The sequence below is a fragment of the Brienomyrus brachyistius genome, chromosome 8, assembly GCF_023856365.1.
Source record: "Brienomyrus brachyistius isolate T26 chromosome 8, BBRACH_0.4, whole genome shotgun sequence".
Taxonomy (NCBI): Eukaryota; Metazoa; Chordata; class Actinopteri; order Osteoglossiformes; family Mormyridae; genus Brienomyrus; species Brienomyrus brachyistius.
In genome coordinates this window covers 21,500,330-21,522,313 of record NC_064540.1, presented here as the reverse complement: position 1 = coordinate 21,522,313, position 21,984 = coordinate 21,500,330, and the positions used below count along the sequence as shown (strand labels likewise).

Sequence of the window (21,984 nt, the reverse complement as noted above, 5' to 3'; positions counted from 1 at the left end):
TGATATTCTCTGCTTTGTTCTGAATTACACATTTTTGTTATGCAGCAAAGCATTGACTGTTTTTAGTGATGTAGCAGAGTTATCTTGCCAAATGATGTGATGGGGAAAATTACATAGAGCGGATCCAGAATCACACTCAATCCATAGGACTAGCTGGCCAAACTTTTCCAACTTAAATCTTAAATTGCAAATTCGGCTGTTAAGATCTATACAGTCAGTACTTTTTTCTGTGTCTTTCTTATTACCTGCTAGAATCACTTGGGTCTTTAAAGAACAATCTGTGTCTTTGCTCTCCACACTGAGCGTCACAAAGAATGGTGAAGATTTAGTGCCTGGGCGTCAAACCCAGACATTCATCGGCTTATTTTTCCTTGAGCTTCAACTTTCTGTTTAGCTGGAGTCTATTGAGAGGAAAGTTTCCGCCATTTCAGAAACTGACGCTCACAGGAGAGATGCTCACAGACGCCATCGCCCCATAAACACCAGCCAACACTGACCTCCTACTGAAAGGTCACCCTGGTTTCATACAGCAGCCAAGCGATGAGTCTGACACCACCTCCCCCCCCACATACAAATTTCATTTGCTGGGGCTGTAAATGTGTAGTGCAGCAGAAGCAAGTCCCCCCCCCCCCCCCATCATTGCGAGGCGCACATACACCCAGCCTGTAATCACATTTTCTCCCTGAGAGCTCCGTGACGTGTATTTTTGACTTTTCCTGGTTACACCGAGGCAAACAGGCCTATATTCACAGCTTTATATCTAGAGACTCATCTTTTTTGCCCACATATTTAGCCGAGTACTAGAGTAATTCAGGTTAACGTACTTTATCAAAAATACAGTAGAATGACCCCTCGGGGATTTTCAGATTACAAGCTTGCGGCTTTAACCCCTATGCTATCTAATGCTGCAGCAGCTATTGCCTGAACTGGCAAAGCGCTTACGTCTGAACCAGTATCTGGGTATGTCTCTAACTGTCCCTGTGTTTTCCAGAGGGTATGGCAATGACATGGCGGAGATGGACTTGTGCGGCGCGTCTGTAACTCTGCAGACGTCACGTGTGCAGACCAGCAGCCCCGAGGCCAAAGTCCCCTGAGACAAGCCCGTTTGTAAGCACAAATACAGGATCGTACGTGTGGTTTCCACAGCCACAGAGATGCGAATAATGCCCCTTGGTACTGCAACACCACATCACCTGCAGGGAAAGCAAACTGCATTAAAACGGACGGCACACACAGCTCCTTGTCCTACTTCAGGCCTCTAACATACGTCTGCGAGAGACTTCGATCCAAAACAAAATTGAAAATGCAGACAAATGTTTCATAGGCGGCAGGCTGACACACTCTCGCCGCAAATGCCGTCAGGGCAAACCACAATGGGTTGTCAGCTCTAACAGGTGCAAAGTACCAGTCTACCTTCAATTTGCTTATGTTAAACATCAGCCTCCAAAGGACAACAGCAACTCTCTTCATACTCCTCGGAAACCCCATTTGCCAAAAATTAACTTTGCAAATGTAGCGATTCTCTCCGAATGGCTGCAAGCGGTTAGGTGACACACTCCCCTGTTACGCATGCAGACAGACTTCTCTTAACATAACGCAGAGTTTGTCCAGTCTATACATCAGAGTTCCTGGCCTTAAATTAAGGGCTCAATTGGGACCCTCCTTTAAGTTCAGCAAGTCACAAGGACAGTGAGATATTTAGCGAAACTGATTTCTGTAAAAAGTGAGAGGTATAAGAGTTTGAGGTCGAGTAAACTTAGGGTTTAATAACTAACACTGAGCAGACATGCTCAATTTCACCCTAAGAAGAAGGGAGTGAAGTCAAATAAATAATTAAGGCATCTCATTTGCTCCTTGATAAATAGCTAGTTGTGACACAATGTGGGAGGCTGTTTTTGTTTCCGGTTTTTTTCGGTTGTTTCCTTCCCCTCCCATGCACCTGTCTTTGGTAAATGACTCCAAGACGACGTGCCGGTGGACAGTTTCCAGGAGTCGTCAGAGCACAAGTGACAGCTGATGCACGTATGGCATGGGAATGAGCGCAAACTGGGAGGAGAAGGGGCTGTGGTGGCAGTGACAGGTGCCCGATACACACGGCATGTGGGGACCGTGAACGCAGGGAATATTCCGGAGCAGAATGCAGAGGGAACTGTTTTCCGATAGCCGAGGGGCAGAACCTGGAGACACCGGAAAGGTTCCCGCTAAATTCTTTCACAGGATTTATAAAACTCAGTTCTTTTGAAAAGCTCCCTGGGGGGAGAGGGAGAGGAGATGGTGAATGACAAAATGAGGACGACCAGGGAAGCCGGTTTTGTTGTTTAAAGGAGAACAACACAACAATACAAGTAAACAGAAAGATCTACTAGTGGAGGGAGGGATGGACCACAAAACAGCAGGTTAGGAATCTGCGTACAATTTTTGGGCACTGCTGCTAAGGATACACCAACCATCATGCATGTGTGGCAGCCTCCTGGCTAACTTACCGTTGGGAAGCTTGTCCCTGTTTTCCACCAGCCAGGCAAACAGTTCGGAAAAGTCACAGTCACATACCCAAGGGTTCCCCTCAAGGCGCACCACCTTAAGGGAGGGCAGCTGGCTGAGGGCGCCGACCTGCAGGCTGGACAGGGCATTGCGCTCCAGCTCGAGTTCACGCAGGGAAGTGAGGCCCAAGAAGGCGTCCTCGCTGACCATGCTGAGGTACGGGTTGCTTCCCAGGCGTAGCTTGATGAGGCTTCGGGACTCCCCAAAGGTTCCCGTCGGTATCTCTGTCAGGTTGTTGCTGCCCAGGTCCAGGAAGACCAGCCTGGAGGAGGGGCTGATGGTGCCTGCCTCAATCTGGGTGATTGAGTTGTTACGGAGGTCCAGGTAGACGAGGTCACTGTAGAGGACCAGGAAGTCAGAAGGAATCTTGGGGATCCAATTGTTGGAGAGCAGGAGGCGGCGGACATCCAGCGGGAGGGGATCTGGCAGGTGAGTCAGCCCCCGGCCACTGCAGTCCACCGTGTGGGGGTCCGGGCACAAGCAACTGGGCGGGCAGATTGCTCCCCACGTCAGTAAGGCAGAGGAGAGCAAAGCAAGGAGAGGCTGGGTCCAGTGAACACATAGCAACATGGTCAAGAGGCGGCGGGGGTGGTCGACAGGGATTTAGGACAAGGAGGGTTGGGATGAGGGTTACTGAAGGGAAGGGGGAGGGGGGCAGGGGTCAGAGGGTGGGAGATTAGGACAGGGGAGGGGGGCAGACAGAGGAGAGAAGGCGGAGAATTCAGTGCTCCAGGAGAGTCATCCCGGCATGCCCAAAAAGTCCCACTCTGGTGGAGCGTGGTGGTGGACCACGGGAGATGCCCGGCGACGTGTTTCCAAGGGATCATCTAGCAAAGTCGACCGGATTGGGTGGCAGCCTGCATGCTATTGAAGGAAGAAGGGGAGGAGAGACGGCGAGGGAGCTTGAGAGAGTGAGAGAGAAGGAGAGAGAGAGCGAGAGAGAGAGAGAGAGAGAGGACGAGTCGGGCGAGGGAGCGAGAACGAGCAAGAGAGAGAGCCAGCGAGCGAGCAGGGAAGATTAGCAGAGAGGTAAACAGAAACAAGCAAACCTCGAGCCGGCAGAGCCTGGTCTGGGGGCGGAGGTGTCGCTGACAGGGGGAGACGGCTGCTTAATGCGCTGTCAACCTCAGGGGCCCTAATTAATGAGGCATCTGCCTCTTGGACACAAAGAAATGTCGTGGGGGGCCTGTGAGCTTCAATACGGTGCCCTGGGAGCTAGAGCCCGGGGGGCTGACTCGGGGAAAGCGCGTGCGATGGTGTCATGGTGGCAGCAGGAGGCCCAGAAGGGCCACGGGTTTCGGGGATGGCGGTCACAGCATGTCACTGTATGGCTTCCTGGCGGAGCTCTCCAGCCCTGTGGAAACTCAGCACCACTCTGTTGCCATGGTGAAGGGCTGAAAACATTTGAACCGAGTTGAGTCTCGCCAGGAAAGATTTTTGGTTGACAGCCGCTGATAGCGAGGTGAATTAAGTTCGGTTATCGTCCCCTGTTCTGTCAGTCTGCGTGTTTATAGTAATACCTGAGGTTACAATGTGATGTCACTTCTTGGGATGACAGGGAGCTTAGTGTATCATGTGTGAGTTTTATCAGAAATGGGGATACACACATGTCATTTGGTGCAATGGCATCAGAAAAATCTGAATTTCATTTGTTTTCATTTAACAAAACAAATCGATAAATCTATCTATTTTCCAACCATTCTGGTCCATCCTGGTCTGGAAGGACCAAGAAGCTCAGGTTATTCCCTGGATGAAATGCTAGTCCATGGTAAGGTGTCATCGATGTAAATGTAGACACACTCACAGTCGCACATTACGTACAATAGTTAGTCACAAATTTGTGGGACTGCATGTTTTTGGAATATAAGAATAAACTGGAATATTATAGTAAAGCCGTACCAAGAGAGGATGAACAAGCGCTCATCACACTATTCATGCCTATGGACAATTTGGCAACAATTCATAGCATGTTTTTATGACTGTGGTGGGGGGGGGGACTGGAATACCTGGAGGAAACTCCACAACACAGGAAGAACATACAAAGGACACACATATGGAGCATGGGGAGCGGTTTGCGCTCTGGTCCCAGAGGAAAGAGGCACCAACATTAATCACTGCACCACCACCACTCCACACCACCCCTATCAGATAATCAAATATGTTAATAATTATTAACAACTTATTGCATATTAAAACATCAAAGACCTGAACTTTGCCAGCATATGCTGAAAGCTGCAGCTTTTGTAAAAAAAAAAAAATGAGAGACTAAAATCTTTAATTATGATTTAATCATGGAGCTTACTTAACAATTATCATCGAAATTAAGTCATCCCCAATTAAGGTCCCATGAGAGGTAACATTAATATTAATGTTAATGGCATGATTCATGAAACCTGAGTGATCCAGCAATCCAACAAATAGGAAGGAGCCCATGAAATGATACGGCTATATAAAATCTTAGGCCATGCAACAGCATGCCTTTGCCGTAGAGAGACTCACATTGCTGGCGATCTCACTGAACCATACCCAAAAATGACTTGAGCCCAGTGGGCTGCCCAACGGATGAGAGTTCAGGTGATTCACACCCATTCCAAGAGTCCTTGGATAGAATATCTAGACTTAATATGCCCGATCTCAAGGGGTAAAGAGGGGGCTGGATTTCCGCTAAAAAAGGGCAAAGTTGTTCAGCGTGAAATATGATGAATCTACATGACTCAAATTCCTACTTTAAGGACCTGCCATGACTTACTCCTAAAGCTTCAAAGTGAAGATGAATACATAATTAACACAGATAAAAATGGCACCATTAAGTCCATATGTGGCCTTGGTGCAATGACCGGGCCATGAACCAGACCCCAGACATATTAAAGTCACTCTTCAATCTCCAGTTCCTCCCTTCATCTAGCCCAATAATGCTGTCACCAAGCATTCAAGATTCATGCCTGTTGAAGGTCACCCGACTGATTGTGTGTCTGTGAGATCCCTGAGATTATATGATCACTTGCTCGTCCTTTACTGTATGAAGAGGTCCTTCCCAATCGATGAGTCGTCTCACAAATGACTTGCACACCATTACAGTAAAAGTCACTTGACAGGAGTTGAGGGCGTCATTGGAATTCATAGTTCATATGAGCTTATGCTGTCTATGATTGGATGGTTTAAACCAATGGGAATGTAGGGGAGCCAAAACAGTAACGAATGAGAATTGGATTATATCTGAAGGTGACTGACAGCATACGACTTTCCACCCACTGTGGATTTTGAACTATCTGGTGTAGAATGATTATGTTACTAAAAATTCAGGTGTTCATTAAGTTCTTAAAACTGTATTGAATCAAGAATCGATCATCAGACTGGTCTGCTAAATTGATGCTTACAGATTAAAAAGTTTGCACTTGGTAGTATAGAAATTTTCAGTTGACTGAGCTGACACAAACATTAAATTCATTTGTAGCTGGATTACCATGCCATGCAATACCATGCAATATCCCTTCAGATTAGCATATTAGCTTATAAAAAAAACCAGTGTTGCATGATGAAACCTTACCAAGGTCTATTGAGGGAGAGCCCTATTACTGAGGGCACATGGCATGGCAGGGTTACATGTGACAGCTCTGTGCTACATGAGGTTCAGCCCTGATAGAAGGTTAGGTACCGCTGTTCTTGCAGTAGAATGCCAGGAGATAAAACCATTGCCAACCTTCCTCATTCCTATTAAGAGAAAGAGTGATTCGCTGGGGACCCATTACTGTCCTTTAGTTTACAATTTATGGTGCCAGTGGGATTTGTAATATACGACAGGATATTTTTACCTTTCTTCTTCCTCTTCCTTTTAGTCAATCCAAAGTGGATTTTTTTGATAATCACTAATACATTTCAATATAATGGTGCTGGTTACATTTTAAGCTTTTTTTTATATTGAAAAAAAGTTTTGGTTATTCAAAGCATCATTTGTTACAATTTAAAGGGCATTTCTTTGATACTTTTTAACAGAAAATGACCACAAATGTTGTAGAAGCCAGTTCTTCACAATTTGTTTCAGACGGTAGAATCAAATTACATTTTATACACTTGGCAAGATCTCTGTAAACAAATTTAATAGCAGAGGAAGTGGAAAACAGCCAGAGGCTTCCTGAAATTAGGAAGCACAGGGGAAAAAGCAAGGTTATCAAAGTAGAACCGTGAAGTGCTCCTGTCCTGTGAGGATTCTCCCACAGCTTAGTATGGCACAAGGTGCGCTAGCCAGATTTTTACAGGCAGTTTTCTCACATATTTGTGTTTCTTCATTGAGGATCCAATACACTGAAATTTAAGGAAGGTGATTGTCATGGAGCAGCTGATGGCAGAGAGGCTGAAATTTACTGAGCCAAAAGGTTGCCCTTTAAAATCCTATGAAAGGTCCTGCAGTTCAAAGTTTATTCATGCTATGCTTGTATTTAAGGTGTACATATAAAAATAAAATGGGAAAAATAGTTCACTTTGGACAAAGATGTACACTGAGGAATTTTTTAGAGAAATAAATGTAAAAATGATCAGGTCTGTGACGCTACATAGTAAGTGCTAATTTATAACTAATCACTCAAGTCAAATTCAAGGGTCAAGTGTGACGTTTGATATTTTCCTGACATTTCTTGAGGCTGACATTTATCCTTCGGGATCAAAATTTGTGTCAGTCTAGGAGCAGTAATTACATGGGTAGACAGAACTCAAGAGCTATGGAGGGGTCAGTCTGACTCATGGCGATCAACAAGACCGAGCCTGTGGAACTGATTTTAGATATCTAACATATGGATACCCCCCCCCCCACTACTAGCTACCAATGACTTGGACCTTGATTCAGTTTTTTTTTTTGACAGGATGACATCTAATTCTTGTAGGTTTTACATGTCTTTCTTGTCAAGATGGTGATCACTATAGGAGGATGATATATAGCATCAACTGTGTGTCTCATGGTGGTCTTTGTAGGCCTTTGAGTCTGTTTCGCCTAATCTGTATGTGCTCTTTCTCACTTGGCTCATATAACGCTATGAATAATTTTTCCAATTTCAATTATATATGCAGACGATGATTTTTATATGTTGACTACAAGTCTGTTTTTCTTGTATGACTATAGCCCCATTCATACTAAAAACATGATTGTAAGACACTCAAGGGAAAAGCCTATAGGAAACTTTTACATGAAATTTACATCTTTTTGTGGGAAATACATGCCCATTGCTTGTTGTATCTTAATAAATTTTATACTGCTATTATATTACATTCATTCATTTGATATGCATCGTGCATCAATGTCAAATTGAAATATTTGTTTAAATATTGATATGTATTTCACATGAATAAAGGACCCGGGTTCGAGTTTCCGCCTGGGTCACATGTGTGTGGAGTTTGCATGTTCTCCCCATGTCGTTGTGGGGTTTCCTCCGGGTACTCCGGTTTCCCCCCACAGTCCAAAAACATGCTGAGGCTAATTGGAGTTGCTAAATTGCCCATAGGTGTGCCTGTGTGAGTGAATGGTATGTGAGTGTGCCCTGCGATGGGCTGGCCCCTCATCCAGACTTGTCCCCTACCTCGTGCCCATTGCTTCCGGGATAGGCTCCGGATCCCCCGCGACCCAGTAGGATAAGCGGTTTGGAGAATGGATGGATGGATGAATAAAGGACATATACGATTAATGACACATTCTTTTAATATGGTGTATGTGAATGTTGGATTTATATCATTCACGGTACGTTAATTTCATATGCATTATACATTAATAAAGGACTTAAATGTCTAACCACACAGTTAATATGTTAATAAGTTAATAAGTTAATATGGATGGTATTTAAGTGTCATATAAAGAGCTTATATGCTTTGGGTAAAATGCATGAGAGAAATATGTAATTTTTCAAAAACTTTTCCATATGGGTGTGTGTTTGGTGCATCACAGTGCATTTTTACTTCAGGAAGAATTTTGATAGGCTGTCGCCCTGGTAACGCAGGTTTGTTTCATGCAGTTTAGCTTTGAGGAATAACCACACTGCCACTTTCCTCAGTCGTCACCCAGAGCCCAGTGGCCCACCCAGCACTGCTGGCTCATTCCTCTCATCTCCGAAACTTCCAAAAAATAAAATAAAATATGGCTCTGCAGTCAAATAATGTTACTGGAAATGATGTTGTCACATCAAGACCCACAGGCCGAATGCATCATTTCACGCCGATCATGTGAACTTAATTACAACGTAAAGGCTTTAATTCAGTCTACAAGATGATTTTACAATATGGGCACATCCAAGTAACTTTAGGTTAGTTGGGGGGGTTGAAATCTCCGCCCATTTAAGGGGGTCCAAGGATGTGTATTGGCTGGTTTTGATAATTGGGGCGGAGTGGGGGGGGGGGGTTACAACCCTTCTACCCCCCCTATAATTTACGCCCATGAGCACATCGATTTCGTCCTGCATTACAATTTTTAAATAATTAAAAAAAAAATGCAATTCTCAGTTTTTACACTTGGCAGGGGGGCACAGCAGTGCTGATGGAATTTAATATCAGACTCGCCATGGAAAATATACAATGGTTGGCAAGAGCTTCTGAGAGCTGAAAAAATAAACAAATCGTTGACGGAGGCAAAGAAACGGCTGTGTGTTTTTATTTGTAGTCTGGAGACCAGTGAGGTAGCTGAGAAACCTACAACATACATGCCGAGGAAAAAGCTGCATCATCGAAACCGCTGCAGAAGTTGTGTGCCCAAAAAGATCAGGCTTTTCCCAACTTAATTTTTAAAATAAATGCCTCTTTTAAAGTGTTTTCTTTGCCGGTAATAGCTTTTCTTCAGTACCAATGGGAGTATAACTGTATGGTGACTATCTGCATAAACCACACACAGTTAACTTACTAACTCTGAGATCACAGGTGAAGTTCTGTTTACTCGATGCATCACACTCTGTTAGAGATATCGTTCATCAGGCATTAAATCTGTAAACCATGATTAGCACCATCTATCTTCCTCAGTCGTTTGTGAGGCAGCATCAGAGCACAAGAACACTGAAGGAAAGCCCTCCATGGTTATCACTAAGCTATACACATGTAATGCGGCCATTAACCGACTGAGGCTAACAGCTAGTCCTAGACTAGAGGTGTATCACAACAAAGGATTCTCATGGATTCTTAATGTGAAGCTTTACTGTTTGTTCTCTATTATTAGTCCATCCATCCAGTTCCTGCAGCTCTTGCATCCATTTCCTGTAGCCCATAAATCCAGTTCCTGTAGCTCAACCATACAGTTCCTGTAGCTCATGCATCTAGTTCCTGTAGCCCATCCATCCATTTTCCATTACTGTCTATCCTATTTGGGGTCACAAGGGGTTTGGAGCCTGTCCCATGGCGTACGGGCAAAAGACAGGGAACAACCCAGGACCAGGTGCCAACCAACTACAGGGCACACTCACTTACTCACACACCGATGGGCAATTTGGTAACACCAATTCACCTCTGCATTTTTTGGACTGCAGGGGGAATATGGAGTACCTGGAGCAAACCCCATGACAACACGGGGAGAACATGCAAACTCCAAACACGGAGCCATGGCGGGGACTCGAACCCTGGTCTCCAAAGCAACAGAGCTCACCACTAAAATACAAACATTTAAGGTCATAGACTCATAGCTACTTCTTAGTTATTCTTAGCAAGCAGTAAACATTTGCAAACATTTCACGGGTTTAGAATGTCGCCTTGGCTTGAGGCATCACACGTAGCTTCCTCTCCCAGCACAGGGCCAGTTCCAGCACGGTCCCTGTCCATCTTATGGCTGATCTCCTCTCACAGTTTAATGAGTTCAGCGCCGCTGAGGGTTCGCTCACTGGGGTCCTGATATCTCAGATGCTCGGCCCTTATTAACACCCGTCAAACTAGTGGACGGAGAGCAGATGCCGTTCCCTAAGCATGGTGAATCTCTCTTATTCCTCTTGTAAAAAATGAGTAAATGTTAGCAGTACAATTGGAGCTACTGGATTAGGGCACCCGAGTCTGGATTTCCCTGCCATTGCTGGGCCAACCTGCTGGGGGGGAGAATGGCAGACCGCTTCCCCCTGATCCAATTAAAGCAGAAGCCTGTTAATAAATGATGAATGCCAGGCACAGCGTGTCGTCAGTCTTGCTGGGGGGGCTGGGCCCCCCATGTGGAGGGCCGGATGCTTTCCAGCAGGCTACACGGTGGGGACGGGACAGCAAATGTCACCTCGCTTTTTGGAATCCATGTTGGAAATCTGGCGCTTTGTCTGATGCCTTCTTCAGATATTCAGGAGCTCTGTTTGAGTCTGTTGGAAGCCATAGCAATTGACACAGGGCAGGTTTCTGGAATAACCCATAAACAGCCCTTAAACAACATTCCAGCATTCTCACGTAGTTTAATATGTAGCTGGGCTTGGGTCAGAATCATACCTTTTCCGTCCAAGATGGAAAAACTGTAGAATGCATTTACAGCCTCATTATGACGAGTAAAGCCCCATAATTAACATGCTGACTACATGGTGAAGTTACTTAAAATTCCGTAATTATAAAAGCTTTGTCAGAGATACATTATCTATTTTCCTCAATACTTGAATACTTGATGCCGAAAACCAGCCTCAGGACTGAAAGGTGGATTCTTTCTTGACTTCAATCAATCAAATTATTCATGGGTGACGGGGACAGTTTAGGCACGATCCACCCATAATTGATTCTCTGAAGAGGAGCTGTGTAATTGAGAGGACTCTGAGACTCGCGTCAGAGGCAAAGGTGAAGCCGGGGAATAGAGGCAGACTGACAGACTGGTTGACTAGTACAGTGTTAAATCCTTTGAGAAATTATGCCCCAGAGACCCTCCATTTCAACTGACATTCCTGTCCAGATGGCACATCCAATGCCATTAATGGAGAATAGACCTTACGAGTCAGAGCTAGCCGCTAGGCTAATCCCCAATCCAATATAGTGAAAATATAATATATAATTAGGGGCGGCATGGTGGTGCAGTGGTTAGCACTGTTGCCTCACACCTCTGGGACCCGGGTTCGAGTTTCCCCCTGGGTTACATGTGTATGGAGTTTGCATGTCATCGTGGGGTTTCCTCCGGGTACTCTGGTTTCCCCCCACAGTCTGAAGACATGCTGAGGCTAAATGGACTTGCTAAAATTGCCCGTAGGTGTGCATGTGTGAGTGAATAGTGTGTGAGTGTGCCCTGCGATGGGCTGGCCCCCCATCCTGGGTTGTTCCTTGCCAGATAGACTCCAGACCCCCCGCAACCCAGTAGGATAAGGAGTTGGAAAATGGATGTATGGATAGTATATAATCTTGCATAATGTATGAGAGAAACCATCAATGGACTTTTCAGTGTGATTTCTGGGTGGATTTTCTTATATACTGATCTGTGCAAAAATCTGAGGTACTCAAAGTAAATGTTTAAATCTGGGCAATAAGTGCACACTCAATGACCACTTTATTAGGAACACTACTTAGAAACATGCTAGGGGTGAGGTAAGGGCCAGTGGGCTAAGCCTCTGTGCTTGTGATCAGAAGGTCACCAGATCAAGCCTGAATAGTTACACATCCTTGTGCAAGGTCCTTAATCCTTGGGTGCCCCATTGCTGTGACCCCCAACCTTCATCTCATCTGTATAGAGCAAGATGGGGCAAAGCAAGAAGAGACTTTCCCCACTGGGTTTATAAAGTATCCCTGTAATCACACTGGGTGATTACCCTTCGCTCTTCATGCCAGGGATCCCAGAAGATGCTGAACACATTCCTTTGATTGCATCATGCAATTTCTGCAGATGTTTCAAAAGCACATTCATTGTGTAAATCTCTAGTTCTACCACATCCAAAAGGTGTTCCATGGGATTCAGATTTGCCAACTGTAAAGGCCATAGAAAAACACTGAACTCATGTTAATGAATCCAGTTTATGATGCATTGTGCAATATCAGTACCCATTAGAAGATGGGTAAATTGTGGCCATGAAGGGATGCACATGCACAGCAATAATACTCAGGCTATAGCATTCAAGCGATGATCGATTAGTATTAACGGACCCAAAGTGTGCTAAGACAACATTCCCCACACCATCACACCACCACCAGCCAGGACTATTGACACAGGTTGAGTCCATGGATTCAGGCTGCTAACGCCAAATTCTGACCCTCCCATCTGTGTGCCTCAGCAGGAATCGTGATTCATCGGACCGGGCTGCATTTTTCCAGTTTCCAGCTGTCCAGTTTTGGTGAGCCTGTGTCCACTGCAGCCTCAGCTTTCTGTTTTTGGCTAACAGTACTTGATGCTGACATGGTCTTCCGCTCTTGTAGCCTGTCCGCCTCAAGGTCTGATGTGTTGTGTATTCTGAGAAGCTTTTCTGCTCACCACAGTTGTACAGGGTGATTGTCTGTGTTAGTGTAGCCTTTCTGTCAGCTTTAACCAGTCTGACCATTCTCTCCTGATCGCTCTCATCCTCATGGTGTTTCTGTCTGCCGCTCACTGGACATTTGTGTTTTTCACACCATTCTGAGTAAACTCTAGAGACTGTTGTGTGTGAAAATCCCAGGAGATCTGCAGTTACAGAAATACTCAAACTAGCACGTCTGGCACCACCAATCATGCCACGGTCAAAAATACTGAGGTCACATTTTCTCCATATTCACTGAAGCGCCTGACTGGAATCTGTGTGCTGCTGCCACATGATTGGCTGATTAGATTACTGCATGAAAAAGCATGTCTACAGGTGTTCCTAATTCCTAATTTCCTAAAGTGCCTGATTCCTAAAGTTCCTAAGTTCCAGAAAGTGCTCAGTGAGTGTATATTTGCTCAGAAAAAAACTTAATTTAAGTTAAATAAGATGATGATGCCAAACATGGAATGCTAGGATTTATTGGAGGGTTACTGCGAACACTGACGTAGAGGTGTTCGAAATGGCTATGTTAATACGCATTGAAAGGTATAATAATAGTTTAACACAAACCCAAAACAATTGCTTCATATCGCTGCTGTTTCCATCTTCTGCTGCCAACTATTTTGCTGCTGTTTCAATATTGGGGTGATTTGTCTCAGGTCTATCAGCAGAAGATTTTTAGGCGTATATTTCCATTCAGAGAATGTTTTTGTGAAGTAGTAATACGATCCATCAAAGGTCAAATACAGTAATCCTGTTCAGAAGATCAAACAACTAAGCATCATTGCTTTCGGTGTGATTTGTCTCGAAATTTGATCACTTCCAACTTGTTACCCATAAAATATCTGCAAAGCTTAAAAATGATCTGTAAAATACTTTTATAGTTACTGTATTCACAAGACCAAGTGGCTTCTAAGGCTGCCCTTTCCTTCCCTTTCTGCCAAATAGCACTGCTCCTTCATTTTAGGGGCATTTTGTCTCAAAATAAAGTCAGATGTAGATCTTCATCCATTATGTATGTAGCAGAAATAAGACCCATCAAATACTTTTTGACTTATCACATTCAGGTCAAATGTCATCTGCTTTCACCCTTAACCCCCTTATGTGCAATAATTTGATACCCAGGACACCGCTAAGTGGCTCTCTGTCACACTTTGCCGGTTATTTCATTTTATATTTATACTTACGTACAGAAATACCCCAATGCCCCATTTCCTTATATAACATATTATTGCACTCTTTAGTGTTTAGTGTTGCTTCTGTCCATGTGCACATTGTACTTTTGTTATATGTCAATGTATGTTGCACAATGTATGTTCCATGGAGAAAAATCTAACTATGTGTGTGTACACAGATGCTGATGACAATAAAGTACATTGAACTTTGGACCTTTCCTTATCTACCACTAAGCAAAATTAAATCTGGATTCATTTCCCCAGTTCCTCTTCCAGTTCTGATTTTTCCAGTTCTCAACAGTTACAATACCTCACCCATACAATGCATCTACAAAGTTTGAAAAAGAGTTATTGCTCTTTCTAGATTGTGTAAAAATTGCCATTTTCTTTGCTATCATTAAGGCACTGCTTCAATTATAATGTGAGCTGTCAGAATTTAATCAGTTCCATGTCGGCACCCCCAGAATATGTCAACAAAATTTGGGAAAGATCCATGTAATAGTTTTTGAATTCTTGTGCTAATGGGATCAAGTGTTTGAAACTGCAGTTTTCTGTGATATCATTATGCAGTGCTGCTTCAGTTTTGGTGAAATCAGTCTCAAAATGTATACAGTTCCATCATCCCGAAAATGTGTCTACAAAGTTTGAAAAAGATCTGTAAAATACTTTTTAAGTTATCGCGTTAATAAGAAAGTGTCTGCGGCGGCAGAAGACTGGTCCTAAAACCATATGTATTCCCTGTCTGAGGAATACAACTATTTTGTCATAAATAACATGCTTTTCAATAAACCCCTGCAAAATTAAATCTTCAAGCCATATTATGACCTCTATCAGACCCTGACCTACTTCACCTATATGAAAATGCAAAGTCAGTCAAGGATAAAGTCTTCCCCTCATTTAAATTTTGGTGCTATTTTATAAACAAGACTCAGTGACAGGGGAAAATGTTAATTTATTGCCACCACCTGTGCAGATGAAACTGAAATGTTAGCTTTAGCTGAAGTGCAAGAAGACACTCACGTGCTGTGAAGACATATTGCTCATTTAGGGAAGTGCACCAGACCCAGGGTGTCTGGAAGCTCTCCGTTCAAGGATGCGCCACTCTGTCACTGTCACATGTCTCCGAGACAGAGGACAAGGCAGCTAATCATTTTCTCCAGTGATGGGAGCCGTAAATATTGCACGACAGGCAGAGCTCTGGGAGCTGGGGACACTTCAGCTCTCCGTCCCATGGTGGCAATCCCAGCATTCTCAGGGAGCACCAGTGCCACTCTCTGGCATGACGCTGAACACATGCTATTTTTACTGACACTGTCTGTGAATCCCTGGGGGCTCTTTTGGCAGCCCTGACCCCCACCCCCACACACAAACACACATGTTGCATTTCCCCAGCAGTAGCCCTCCCTCTTGTCCTGGGATAGTTATGATGTGAGCTCAGTCACGCTGAGAATAGCTCAATTAGGATGTTTAACAACCGATAAAGTTATTTGAAAAATGTATATATTGCGACAGTGAGGTAAACCAAAAGAGTGTGGTAGGATAAAAATATGATAAATTCCATATTATTTAGTGTAATGCATTTTAGCAGAGCATGTCTGGTGCAAAATGAGCCAGATAAAGATGCCTAGAAGCTAATGTTCACGCCATAATTCAGAATTCCATTACTTTCTATAATAGCCAGGGTCCTCAAAAGAATGTCTGCAGAATTTCAGTGGCTTCCATATACGCTGTGCTACATTTCATACCAGTAAAATAATCCCTTTTTACCATATTGTAAGACTGTAAATCAAAAAGCATGGCTGTCGGTAAACGTCACGGCTAAGTAGTGAACTGTCGATAAACACAGCTAAGCAGTGAACCATCGGTAAACGTCACGGCTAAGCAGTGAACCGTCAGTAAACATCACAGCTAAGCAGTGAACCATCGGTAAACGTCACGGCTAAGCAGTGAACCGTCGGTAAATGTCATGGCTAAGTAGTGAACCGTCGGTAAACACAGCTAAGCAGTGAACCCTCGGTAAACGTCACGGCTAAGCAGTGAACCGACGGTAAACGTCACGGCTAAGCAGTGAACCATCGGTAAACATCACAGCTAAGCAGTGAACCATCAGTAAACATCACAGCTAAGCAGTGAACCGTCGGTAAATGTCATGGCTAAGCAGTGAACCGTCGGTAAACATCACAGCTAAGCAGTGAACCATCAGTAAACATCACAGCTAAGCAGTGAACCATCGGTAAACGTCAGATGAACATTTAAATTATTGATGCTTCTGTGCTGCTTATTTTTTGAGGGAAACAAAAGGATTTGAGGGTAATTGAGCACAGGGCAGCATACGTGCACACTGTGCTGTTACCTCACGTCATGTGACGTGAAGCAGTACCACCGGGTCAGAGCACAGGGACAGATTGGAAGTCGCCTCCTGTTACACACCTGACAGGCCGTGGGACCTGGTGACTGAGAGCTGGCATGGAATGAATGAGCTTCCCCTTGGAAGAGGGAATGATATTGGAAGCCGTGGGCTCAGGGGTGGGTGAGGGTATCAGTGAGGTTTGGAGGATGCCCTGGCACTAGCTCCATAAGGTTCCTATGAGGATTTGAATCTCTTTGTCTTACCTATGACACCTATGGGAACCACTTCACTTAATGGGGCACAAATAATATAGTATTACGCTATTACTTATGCATTAATTAACCACAAACAAGGTCTTAGTTACATACTGATATATGTTAGTTCGTAATTAATGAATCGTGACACATGTTTTATCTCAGGCAATCACTATAATTCTTCCTATTTCTGTTAATTCGGTAAATCTTGAATACTGAAGGAGTAAATCATGAATAACAAGTGAAATACTGATCTCAAGTTTGTTCATCATTAATGAATCATGATGCATCTTTTCTCAAATCGCCACTATATTTGTTCATTACTTGCTCATTATTTGTTCATTATTTGTTCATGATTTGCTCACTTCAGTAGTACAACCCCATTTCCAAAAAAGTTGGGATACTGTGCAAAATGTAAATAAAACCAGAATGCCGACATTCTGCTGGAATTTCAAAGTGAGCATATATTTGCCATAAAACAATCAAGTTTCTCAGTTTCAACACGGTATTGTTCTTGTTATATTTTCAATTAAATGTGGATTTATATGGTTTTTAAATCATTGTGTTATGTTTCTATGTACAGTTTAAACAGAATCCCGACTTTTTTTGAAATGCCGCTGTAACTGAGTGTTTGTCTCTCGTCAAGTAAGGTTTTACCCACCAATGCCTTACTTATGACACCTATGACTTACGATTTCTCTGGTTTCCGATGCACACATCCTCCATGATTGGCTAGATGCCCTGTTACCTCGACCCTAACTGGCTATCCTGGAGCTCGCATTTTCTGCTATAAGCATGTTTATTGGCTAGGCTTTGTGCTATCACACTGAGCCTGTAACATGCAAACTGACCACCCTGATTCTGCTACCTTGTGCATAGCACATCTTAACTAACTAGCCTGGGTCCAGAACCATGAGTCACATTAACTGATGATGCTAACTGGCTAATCTATGGCTAACACACTTATAGCTTGTTCCGTGCCTCTTAGTGGCTTGCTATTATAAAATAAAAAATTAAATAAAAAAAAAACTCACCTACTCAAGCTTTAAACTCGGGAAATTGTTGCAGTTGGATTAACATTATAAACAACGGATTCTTTCATCATTCAGCATTGTGCCCCAATGTGAATTTTGCAATCCATTTATAGTCTACCTCAGTTAATTTCCTCAAGGGCAAAGCACCTCCAGAGTAAACTGAGGACAGGCTGTTACCAGGATTTCTGTATTCGTCACTGCTAGCAATGTCACAAAGGAGGAGGCCATCATACATCATTTAAGCTTCAGAAGCCCACTTCCCCCCAACTCGGAGACCCAATGCTTGGGCGGGGGACCCATGATCAGCGTTGCGGCTCATCTACTTTGTCTCCAGTGCAATCGTTTTAGATCTGGGAGCTGATCTGTGCACTACGAACCACGCAAGACCAACTCCCGCCACATTCACATTTAGCGATAAATGGTAACTCACTCCAGGAAAGGGTTAAAAAAAAGAGGACATTAGGTGAATCAGACAAGGATGAGGCAGCCAGGTGCATTGGGAGGCATAGAGGACTGGGCTGAGCGTGGGGGCTGGCATCATCTATGAGACACAGGTGGAGTCCTGGCACAGATTTGCAAGATGCCTCACCTAGTACAGCGATGCATGGAGACGAAAGGTGACCCCTAGTGATGGACCAGAAGGGCTTCTGCCTGTCATGCAACCACAGAATTACTAGTATAACTGATGGGTCTTACATTAACATTTCATTTGCTGTTAAGTGATATTGAAAAGCTTTGTGAAAAATCGCTGGTGCGAAATATACAGTCATCATAGTTCCTTTGTTTGCTTTATTTAAAACAATGATGACAATCAACAATTAGATTAAGCAAAATAAATTCCACTACAGTTAAGCTATTATAATGACTTCTTTCATAAATGTGCCAAAAACCTTTTCCTTTTTCACTGTCACGCACAACGTCCTATTTAAACACCCTGTCAGTAGGTCGAAAGATGTTCTAGGACCATTCATGTCTTTAGCGATGAGTGCTATTTAGCAGGCCGGCTAATTGATGCCCTCTCCCTCAAGCAACCGTCTTAATTGGCCACTGTCAACGGAAGGGGCGGATCGATGGTCTGATTGGCCACCGAGGGAGGGGTTCAGACATGGCACTCAGATAAACTGACGGTACACAGCTGGACACATCAGGAAAGTTAGCTAAATTACCCTGCATTTTAACCTCTAAACCGCAAATTAAGCATGAATTAACATATAAAGGTTAAAATATACAGTAATTTCTTGTCATAACACCGCAAATGCACATAAAATACGTACGCGTTCACGCTGTTACAACAATCGATTGCCGTATGTATCGCTTTTAAAGGTGAATGCGTACTTGCGTACCGGTTATATCAATCCCTGCATATATCAATAAACCATCTGACTACATGTCAAAAATGTGCCTTCTGTCCTCAAGGCAAAAAAGTCGGACCTACAGACAACTGGTACTTACAAGGGCACTACTATAAAGCCTATTATATTAAATATTCAGGTTAAATACAACGGTTCGTAATAACCAACGCATGCACTGCGTCAGTAAGCTCATGAAAACATTTACTATTACTATTATTATTAGAGAAGGGATTTCATCCATAACCTCGGGACTGCCAGTAAGCACACTGGAAGAAATCTATGGGCTGGTAGCGCATGGGTAGGCCTGGGGGGGCAGGCCGCAGATGCAGGCACAGGGCATGCTGGGGGTGCAGCAATTGTGGGGCTGTGGGACAGAAATAATGGCAGAGTACCGCATTTCCAGCACCATCCCATTGGGGGTAATGCATTAGTGAGCAAAAAAAACAACAGGCTGACAGGAACAAACATTTACTCTCCATCACGGTTAGCAGCAGGCAAAAGACAAGGCTGCCCCCATAAACTGCGTCTTCTCCATTTGCTCTTGAACCCTTAACTCCAGGCATTAGGTACTTTCTCTTGACTGGTTCAAGCTCTTTGTGTTTATATATAATTCCTGGAATATGAATATAGAGCAAGCTGCAGGATAAACTGGGCCAGAATTTATGTATATAATACCCTTAAACAAATACGCAAAAATGTCGAAATACCCCCAACTGCTTTAAGGGTTTTTAAGAACAGGTTTGCAAATGGATATAAAATCAACCCAGAAGCACAAATATTATGGCAGGCTTTGTGTGGTACCCGGCCTAGTTTTAAAAATGTTTGCAGTGTACAGATTCTCATTACAATATTCATAAGCCATTGCATATCACGTCTATGTGGGAATGAGACTGTAGATTGCTATGCCTGAGACCTGACCTTGTGTAAAATCTGCAGCGCTCCAGTTTCTAGCCACACCTACTGTAACTGATTTGCCAGTGCAGGGTTACCATAAGCCTGGAGCCAATCACAGGAGCTGGGGGGGGTCACGAGGCAGCAGATGCCCCAGACGGGAGGCTAGGCCATTACTGGCTAAGGCTACTTCTCCAGTTTCTTTCAGTTTAGTTTCAACCATTAGGCCCATGTAACACTATACAGAAAATCTGCTAACACTTTATTTGAGGGGGCACCAATACTGCAGTAATGCATTCCTACTTAATGTATTAATAAACCTCAAACTAAGTCTTAGTCAAGTACTGACCCCACGTTCGTTTATCATTAATCAATCATGCATGTATTTCATGCAGTTACAGTATTTGTTCATGATTTGTACTTGAGTAGTAACCGAGTAACTAAATTACTTGTGCCCCCTCAACTGAAGTGTTACCAAAAATTTCAAAGAACTATGTTATACTACTTAATAATATGTACTAACAATGGGTCATACTATACATTAACTGCATCTTGATAAGCAGCATGTAAGTATACCATAACATACTGCAACACCTTTAATATACATTATATGATAATAACAGACATTACAATCGCATAATCATGTAATGTTTGTTATTAATGTATAGTAAGGCTATCAAAGTATGTTAGGATGTTAAGGAATACATACTGTACATGCTGCTTGTGAGTGTCCTATGAATGCATAATAAAGGCATTATGAAGGTGCAGTTAATTTTAAGGGTAACGCTTTACATTAACTGCACCCTTATAATGCCTTTATAATGCATTCGTAGAATATTTGTTGCGCCTTCATAATGCATTTGTAAAACATTCATAAGCAACATGTAAATATAACAACATGCTAACATACCTTAACAGCTTTAATATACATTAATAAACGGTAAGGCTTTACATTAACTGCACCCTAATAATGCCTTTATAATGCATTCGTAGAACATTCATTGCGCCTTCATAATGCATTCATAGAACATTCATAAGCAGCATATGCCACTACATCCTAACATATATTAACAGTTTTAATATACATGAATAATGAACATTATATGATAATGTTACTTTATAATTGTATAATGTTTGTCATTAATGTATATTGAAGTTGTTGAGGATAAGGTATTTAGGATTAGGATAAGGTATACTTACATGCTGCCTATGAATGTTCTATGAATGTATAATGAGGGTGCAGTTAATGTAAAATGTTACCATTTTATTTCCAAAAAATGTATATGTTGTCCATTTGTATGTATGTTTGCATCCCAGTAAATGTTTCTCCTTTCCATTTTATCCAGGCTAATTAGGATCCAACTCTTGACCTCAGATTGGCCTTCACAGACAGGGCTGGAATCTGAAAATTCCAGGCCAATCCTATGTTCTGGATTTACAGAAGACCTGGATGTTTGACCAAAACTTTATGAAAACTGTCTATGCAAGAAATATGAAGCCCTTGATAGATATTATGATGCCACATCGGCAGGCTTCCCGGGCCGCGTGTGTTCTCCGGAGGATTTCCAGCCAGGTCAGGGAACGGAAGCAGAGATGCTAGGTGTGACCACAGCATTTCCCCCAGAATTTGGTCACCTCAGGGCTGGAGGAACAGCGAATGATGTCAGGGGCAAAATTCAGGAGAGAAGCGTGTCCCAAGCGAGGGCTGCTGCCGCTCCTGGCGGGAATCGCTCAGCTTACCCTTTTTCGGACAGCAGCCATGGCGATTTGCTTTACAAAATTAGGGCAGTCAAACCAAATATATATTATCATGTTCACAGCAGAAATATATAAAAAAATGTGTCATGTCAGATGGGGAGGGGGGAGGTTGATTTGGTTTGTTTCGGTTGATGTGAGTCACCAGTCCCCCGTTCATTCCCTGCTGTCCCTCAGGCAAACCTGAGCCGAGTCCAGCACTGCTTGTCTCATTCTCACCACAATGGCTATTTCTGTTGTG

At 43.3% G+C, this 21,984-nt stretch overlaps 1 protein-coding gene and 1 long non-coding RNA gene across 2 annotated transcripts in view; one reads left to right on the top strand and one right to left on the bottom strand.

The window, feature by feature from the left end:
* Positions 1 to 3,169, bottom strand: part of lrrc38b (leucine rich repeat containing 38b) — a 23,392-nt gene extending 20,223 nt beyond the window's left edge. The window contains exon 1 of the mRNA XM_049023982.1: positions 2,484 to 3,169. Coding sequence (XP_048879939.1) covers positions 2,484 to 3,111 — 628 coding nt within the window. The 5' untranslated portion in view covers positions 3,112 to 3,169. The remainder of the gene's footprint in view (positions 1 to 2,483) is intronic.
* LOC125748130 (uncharacterized) lies at positions 2,845 to 21,984 on the top strand. The gene is made up of 3 exons (XR_007399474.1): positions 2,845 to 2,970; positions 12,711 to 12,770; positions 21,335 to 21,984. It is a non-coding gene; the product is annotated as an uncharacterized LOC125748130 (long non-coding RNA).